General features: G+C 53.3%; 1 protein-coding gene across 1 annotated transcript; it reads right to left on the bottom strand.

The window, feature by feature from the left end:
- Positions 1-6088: 6088 nt before the first annotated feature.
- On the bottom strand, positions 6089-7407 carry H1-10 (H1.10 linker histone). The gene has a single exon (XM_081097543.1). The coding sequence runs from the start codon at positions 7112-7114 to the stop codon at positions 6497-6499; it is 618 nt and encodes a 205-aa protein (XP_080953669.1). The 5' UTR covers positions 7115-7407; the 3' UTR covers positions 6089-6496.
- Positions 7408-8194: the final 787 nt, after the last annotated feature.

Raw genomic sequence — 8194 nt, 5'->3', positions numbered from 1 at the left:
GACACATACCCAGTAGGGAGTGTGCAGGAGGCAGCTGATCGATGTTTCTAACTATATTCCTCTCCCTTCCTCTCTGTAAAAAAATTCAATAAAATATATTTTTAAAAAAAATGAAATTCCCCTATTTTTCATTAATATCTCCCCACTTTCAGGGTTGTAAATCAGTTTGGTAGGGCTTTTTCCTTTATTTTTTATTTTTATTTTTTTTTAAGAGAGCAAGATCAATTTGTTGCATTCATTAGTTCTTTTTTTTTTTTTTAAATATATTTTATTGATTTTTTTACAGAGAGGAAGGGAGAGAGATAGAGAGTTAGAAACATCGATGAGAGAGAAACATCGATCAGCTGCCTCCTGCACATCTCCTACTGGGGATGTGCCCGCAACCCAGGTACATGCCCTCGACCGGAATCAAACCCGGGACCTTTCAGTCCGCAGGCCGACGCTCTATCCACTGAGCCAAACCGGTTTCGGCTTCATTAGTTCTTATATGTGCCCTGACTGGGAATCAAACCTGCAAACTTGGTGTATGGGGAGGACACTCTATTCAACTGGGCTACTTGCCAAGGTAGGTCTTTTCATTTTAATATGAAAGAATAATGTGTCCTCAGGAGCATGTTCCTTTCATTTAGTTTTTTTTTAATTATTCATTTTTAATATATATATTTTATTGATTTGTTTATATTTTATTGATTTTTTACAGAGAGAAAAGGAGAGGGATAGAGAGTTAGAAACATCGATCAGCTGCCTCCTACACACTCCCCACTGGGTATGTGCCTGCAACCAAGGTACATGCCCCTGACCGGAATCGAACCTGGGACCCTTGAGTCCGCAGGCTGACGCTCTATCCTTTGAGCTAAACCAGTTAGGGCTTTCCTTACTTTTTAAGACAATAACATTTCATTGTATGGATAGACCACATTTTGTTTATCCATTCATCTGTTGAAGCACTTGAGGTGCTTCCACCTTTTGGCTAATGTAAATAATGCTGCTATGAACATGGGTGTACAGATAACTCTTCGAGACCCTGCTTTCAATTTTTATACCGAGAAGTGAAAATGCTGGATAATATGGTAATTCTATGTTTAACTTTTTGAGAAACCACCATACTATTTTCCATAGCAGTTGCACCATCTTATATTCCCAACAGTGGACAAGGGTTCCAATTTCTCCACATCCTCGCCAATACTTGTTTTGTTCTGTTCTTTTTAATAACCATCCTAATAGGTGTGAAATAGAACCTTTTTTTTTTTTAGCCCACATCTTAAAAGTGGGAGGTTTCACACACAAAAAAAAGTTTGTAGTTTTCACATAAAAAATTCTTGAGAGATGTGTACCTCAAATGACAGCTGAGTTCATGTGGGACCACTGCCATGCTAAGGCACCATATGCATGCCTCCCTGAATGGTCCAGGCCACTCCCCCTTGCCTGTAGAGGGGGGACTTAAAAATATTTCATGCCCCCTGGCCAGTGTTTCTCAGTGGTTACAGCATTGGCCTGAGCACTGAAGCGTTGCGGGTTCGATTCCTGGTCAAGGGCACTTAAACTGAGTTGCAGGTTTGATCCCCAGCTCCGGTCAGGGAAGGTGCAGAAGGCAACGAATTCGATGTGTCTCTCTCACTGACGTGTTGTGTTTTTTTTCCTCTCCCTCTCCCCCTTCCTCCATCCACTCTCTAAAAGTCAATGGAAAAAAATACCCTCAGGTGAGGATTAAGAACAACAACAACAAAAGTTTCATGAGATGCTTCTAACACAATCTGAAAAAATGTGAAGCTCTTGCCATACTAAGCCACATGCTGCCTGGCAACAATCAGCAGGACTGGGTCGTTACTGCCCCAACTCAGATAGGGTCTTGTGTCCTCCCGGTGGCCAGACTGCCCTGCCTGGCCTGGTACCCCTGCACCTCTGTGTTTGAGACCCGGGTCTAGTCTCTTCTCACCCTCATCCATTTTATTAATCCTCACCTGAGGGTTGTCCACTCATTTTTTTTTTCTTTTTTTTTTGAGAGAGAGTGGAGAGGAGGGGATAAGAGAACATCCATGTGAGAGAGAACGGGCACATCAATTGCCTCCCACACATGCCCCAGACCAGGGCTGGAAGGTGTGGGAATGGAGCCTGCAATCTAGGTACCTGCCCATGGCCGGAATTGAACCCGGGACCCTTCAGTCTTCGGGCCAATGCCATATCCACTGAGCCAAACCGGCTAGGGCCAGATCCATTTTATAATGGGGGGATTGTGATGGCTTTGTCAACTTGTCTCAGCTAAACTACATTTCCCAGAACTCCCTTACTTTGTTTCTTGTTAGGGAGGGCTACAAGGCATGTATTTGCCAGATTTGGATGGAAGCAACCATTTTGATTGCTGATCTGCATTTGAAGCAGATCTTCTTAGTGTGAAGCAGCACGTAGGCCTGCAATTACCCTATTTTCCCTGGATTCTCCTCCAGGTTTTGTTTGTTTTTGACTCCTCAATCAGTTGTGTGCGTGGCTAGTTAGCTCTGTATGAAGAAGGGCCTCACTCAGCTTCTGCAGGATCCCCTCATCACCAAGGTCAGAAGCAGCAATAATGGACACAGGCACGGTCCATCCTAGGGCCCCCGCTTGTGCTAGTGGCTTTCAGCCACTCATGATCTTCCCCTTCTGACTGAGCACCTCAAGCTCCAGCATCAGTCACAGAGGTTTAGCCTTACAGAAACTGCGTAATCAGTCCCACAGCGTGCAGGCCAGTTCCTGGAAGCATATCGAATACAAAAAAGGCGTGTATCCCTTCTGGTTCTGCTTCTCCATTGAACTCTGACTGATACGGGAACCTGAAGTCCCACTACTCACTCTTCCTGCCTCATGAGCTGTCAGTCAGCTCACTGCTTTCATCATTCCCCAAACTCAGGAGCTTTTTCCATACCTGGGGGCCTGTGCCAGGGCTCCTATGGCCTGCCATGTCCCTCCCTGGAAGTGGCTGGTTTATCTGTCCTCCTCCTGCACGTGGCTCGGCTCCTTCAGATCAGGGAGCAGGGCTGATAGATCTCTATCCCTGCCTCAGCTCAGCACGTTCCGCATTAATGACTGTGGACTAGGCCCTTGATATAAAAGATTGCAATCTGTTCTCCCAGTACCTGTGTGTCAATGTCTTTTATTTTGCAAATGCAAATGGCCTCATGAGCTTTCTCTGGCCATCCCAGATCTGATGCCTGAGACACAAGTACCCCTGTGCTGAGTGTTCAGACTTCCCTACAGTCTGAACTAAATTCATTTTTCATTTTTTTTTAAGTTTTGTTCAGGTCATGTGCTCAGCAGTAAGCCCTGCCATGATAGAAGGACAGCTAGGTCAGTCCACGGGAATCAATTGGGTGGATTGCTAAGGCTGCACAGCTTGGAAAGGGGCCTTTCGAGTGCTGGTGGGGCTGTCCTGGGGCCAGAAAGTTGGAACTAGGGACCCAGAAGGTAGACCTGATTGATATCCTTAGGATGTTCACAGGGAGGCAAGGCAGCAGGGAGAGAGAGCAATACACCCAGGGGCATACAAGGAATGGAAAACCTTGGAGACCCTGGCCAGAGGCAGTGTGTTCAGACCCTCCTTGGTTGGCAGTTGAGTAAAAGAAATCTTTCTTGGCTCCACTTATAGATGAAGAAACTGAAGGTTGGGGAGGACAATCTTGCCCTAGACCAAAAGACCATAGTGGAGCCAGACCCAGAACACTTGACCTCAGCCTCCAGGACCTGGTCCCACTCAATCCCCCTCCTGATCAGTGGATGCCGAGAGGTGCCAGGGCCTGAGCCATTGCTACATACGTTGTCCTTTGCCTCCTCACTGTACTGGAGTCACGTCCCCCATGAAGCCCTCCTCCTGGGCCTTGCAGTGTTAGGTGCCTTCGATGTTCATCTGGAACCGAAGCTTCCTGAAGCCAAGTCCAAGAGACACAGTAGGTAAATGGTGTGTCTATCCCAGGGGTGGGCAAACTTTTTGACTCAGGGCCACAATGGGTTCTTAAACTGGACTGGAGGGCCGGAACAAAAGCATGGATGGAGTGTTTGTGTGAACTAATATAAATTCAAAGTAAACATCATTACATAAAAGGGTACGGTCTTTTTTTTTTTTTTTTTTTTAGTTTTATTCATTTCAAGCGGGCCGGATTCGGCCCGCGGGCCGTAGTTTGCCCACGGCTTGTCTATCCTCAACTCCCCAGCTCCACACAGGAGCTGAGTATGGTGTCGGGGCAGAAAATAAACCTCCCGGTCTCAGCACCCACACCAGTAAGATGAGTTTTTTTTAACACCTTCTTACTGGGGCTGTCGTGAGGCTAACCTGAGACCTGTGCTGCTTTCCTCAGTGCCTGGTACACACTGAGTGTTCACCTGGGGCTGATTACAGCCATTCATCCTTCAACTTAGGGTGCATGTCAGAGATGTGGGGTCCACCCACCGAGGTGCAGCTCAGCTGAAGGACCTAAGTGAGCAAGCTGCAGGGAGGAGAGGCCTGTGGGTAGAGTGGGACACGGAGGAGTGGTTTTGGGGGAAGAGCAATTTGAAGGAATACGGACCAGCATGTGATCATGGGAGGGTCAAGTGAGTCAAGGGGGAGACCAGATCTCAAATGACAGAAATTCAAACTAGCTTGCTTTTCGTGGTACAGGCTCCATTCAAATCCTCATGCATCTGCCTCTCCATTTTTTGGTTCCTACGTTCTGTCTTGGCTCCTTTTTCAGGTAGGCTCTTCTTATGTGTTGACAGAGACGGCCACTGGCAATTCTAGCCACATGTCCCTATCCTTGGTGATTCTGGGGAAGAGAACATTGGCTCTCAGTGAACCCATGGGGTAAACCTCCTTCTGACCCAATCATTGTGATGAAGTGAACAACTGACTCAACCCCCATTTGCTCTATCTTTGGGCCATGCAACCATCCCTAGGACTGAAGGGATAAGGCTCCCAGAACCATATGGCCTGAGAGTAGGCTGGTTTGAGTCCCGAGAGGAAAATTAAAGTTGTTTTGTTTTTGTTTTTCCAGAAGAGTAGGAGACCTGCACCAAGGGCTGGTCTACTGGATGCTCCTGAAGGAAGCAGCCCTTAGGGTGGAGTAGACAGCAAGCCAGGGGCCCAAGACATCAAGGAACAAAGAGATGGAGACTAGAGAGACGAGTACCACAGAGTCAAAGAGGGAGGCCACTGGGAGACCAGGAGGTGTGAGCAGTAAAGGAAGAATTTTGGTCAGAAATATGGAAAGGCAGCACGGAATAAGGATGACCTGATGGGTATTTGGGGCTACTGGTCCAGTCTCCAACTGAGGCCTCCTGTCTGTTTCCTGGATGCCCAGTTCCCCAGAACTAGCCCCCAACAAGTCTAGCATCACATTTTCTTCTCTGCCCTAATGACTGCTTCCTGCAGCCACCAGTCACACTCAGGTCAGGGGGATCAGCAGGCCAGAGGCCCTTCTCCATTGGTATCCCCTCCCCCAATCTATTGCCCTTCCCCCTACCATCTACAGTCTACACAGGGATCAAAAGATCCCCTGCATCTCTCTCCCTTAACCCCAGCCCCGCCCAATCTGGTACATGTACTACTACCCACTGTTCTAGAGCATCCCTGGTTTTAAGATTGTCTTTTTATAGAAACATGTCAGAATACGACTCAGCCTGCTGCCCAACTAGAGGGACAACTATCCATATGCTGGACACCAGAGCGTCTCCGGGCTAAGGGTCCCAATGTGCCCAGTAACCCTCCCATCCAGTCTGCATTCAATTAGGACCAATCAGTGCCTTGCTCAGGCTGCACCTCCGGATGTGGGTGGCAAGCCAGAGCCCAGGGCCTCCACTGTTGATTTCACATCCGCACTAAATCACCCACAATTCAGAATTTACCTCCATAAAAGCCCAACCCTGGTGTGCCCTTGTAAGAGCTGAGGAGCCCTTACCAGAAAACCCTGAAAAAGCACCGCCACTCCGCCCCATCCCAAGGCCGAGGGCCCCTTATCGGGACCTGACCAGACCACCTCCAGCATCTTCCGAGCTGTGGTCCCCTGGGGCCCATCATCCCACCCACTCAAGAGTGCCGACCGCGCCCATCCCTGTTCCACTGAGAAGAAAAGGAGAGCGGTGCAAAGGTTTAAACAATTTATTGTGCCCCCAAATGCTGATGGGATGGAGGAAAGCGCCACGCAGTACCGCGCGATTGTTTGTCGCGCACCGAAAGGCGGGAAGAGTGGGGAGACAGAAGGGCGGCACGGTGGCTCCGGCCGGTGGCGCCTACGAGCGGGTAACCATAGCGACAGCCGTTGCCAAGGGCGAGGAGCCAATGGGGGCGACGCCAGGGCCGTTTCAAAATCCAAAGCAAATAAACAAAAAAACAACACACTACCACGATGGGCGGGGGATGGGAGGGCCGGAGGGGCCCTGGGCCCCTCGCTGCGCTCAGCGGGCGCGAAGGCCTGGGCCAGGGAACCGTATAAAACTACATACACTTGGGATACAAAAACCGAACACCCGCCCGCCCGGCAGACCGGCGCGCTCACTTGCGGCCCTTCGGCACTTTGGGGACGCTGGGCTTGGCGGCCTTCTTCACCTTGCCCGCCGCCGCCGCCGCCTTCTTCGCCTTGCCGCCTTTGTGCTTCTTGGAGGCGGCGCCCTTCTTGTGCGAGCGCTTCTCGGGCTTCGGGTCCGCGCGCCGCGGTGCCGCCGCGCCCGGGGCCGCCTTCTTGGCCTTGTGCACGGCGGCGGCCGGGGCGGGGGCGGCCGCCGAGGCTCCGCGCCGCTCGCCGCCGCCTTCCACCTTCTTGCGGTTGAGCTTGAAGGAGCCGTTGGCGCCGGTGCCCTTCACCTGCAGGAGCGTGTCGTTCTGCACCAGGGCCTTGATGGAATACTTCAGGTAGGTGCGCCCATTCTGCTGGTCGAACCACGGCACCTTCTTGGCCTCCGTGTAGATCTTGGCCAGCGACGAGCCGTTGCGCTCGCCCAGCCTGCGAATGGTCTCCACCACCAGCTGGCTGTACTTGCCCGGCTGGTTCTTCTTCTTGTTCTTCCTCTTCTTGGATGGGGACGGCGCCGCCGAGCCGCTAGCTTTGGCCGCCTTCTTGGCCGCTCCGTCGGCGGTCGTCAGCGGCAGGGCCTCCTCGAGCTCCACAGACATAGTGGCGAGCGGGTTGGTGGCGGGCCGGACGCGGAAACCTGGTGGCCGCGCCGGGAAGAGGAAAGCGAGGGGCTGGGGGGACGCCGGGGAGCTGGGGGCGCGCGGCGGCTCCAGGCGGGAGCGGCCGCGGCCAGGCCTGGAGCCAGGCGGCAGGGCTGGGGCGGGGGCCGGGCCGGCGGGCGCCCCGGGCCGGGCCTGGGCCGGAGAGGAAGGAGGAAACCGGAGCAGGGAACGCGCCGGAGCGGAGAAGCCGCCCGAGGGAGCTGCCGCTACCACTGCGGCCGCCAGAGCGCTCTGAGCGTGCGCGCTGCGCTCCGCCGGGGAGGGCGCCGCGACTCCCTTTTATGGCTCCGCGGCGGACCGCGTTGAGAACAACAACAGCCTGGTCCGGAGCCAGCCCCAGCTTGTGCTTTTTGGAGCCCCTTCCGCGGCCGCTGGCTTCCCGCACGGCACCTCCCCGGCCTCGGCGCGCGCTCAGTCCTGCGTCCCGGACCATACCCGAGCGCGAGGGGCAGCGAAGAGGCGAGCTGTGCCTGGGAAGGCCCCGGCATTGGGGAACGGAGGGGCGCACCCTAGGCTGCAGAGCGCGAGTGCAGGGGGGCACCCGGTTTGGGGACGAATAGCGCAGGTCCTGGGGGAGGCCCCGCGGCCCTGAGCTTTGCGGGTGGCAGCCAAGAGTGCGCCACGTGCACCCAAGCCCTGACCGCGTCCAGGGAACCCCCGGCCTGCTCGCAGGACCAGCTTTAATTTGTCCGAACTAACACAGGGCACGCCCTCACGTGGTCGGCGGGGGCAGTGAGCTGGGACGTCTTTGAGGGGCTTCAGCCGCCTGCAGCCGCTAACCCGCGGTCTGGTCTCGTTATGCCTGCGGGGCCCGGTGCAACACCGGAGGAAGCCGGGAGGACGGCAGTGCCCACCTCCAACCCCCCCAACACACACACACACTGTTGATGCTCCAAGTACCCATTTTGTGGGTAGCTACCACTGCCCCCCCAAAGCAAAATGGGGGCTCCTGGGTGGGACTGAGTGGAGGGGGTGTAAAGCCGCAGGGAAGTTGCTTTTAGTTCCCGACCACACCCC

Source organism: Myotis nattereri (assembly GCF_964212035.1).
Source record: "Myotis nattereri genome assembly, chromosome: 8".
Lineage (NCBI taxonomy): Eukaryota > Metazoa > Chordata > Mammalia > Chiroptera > Vespertilionidae > Myotis > Myotis nattereri.
This window is presented reverse-complemented; position numbering and strand designations above follow the sequence as displayed.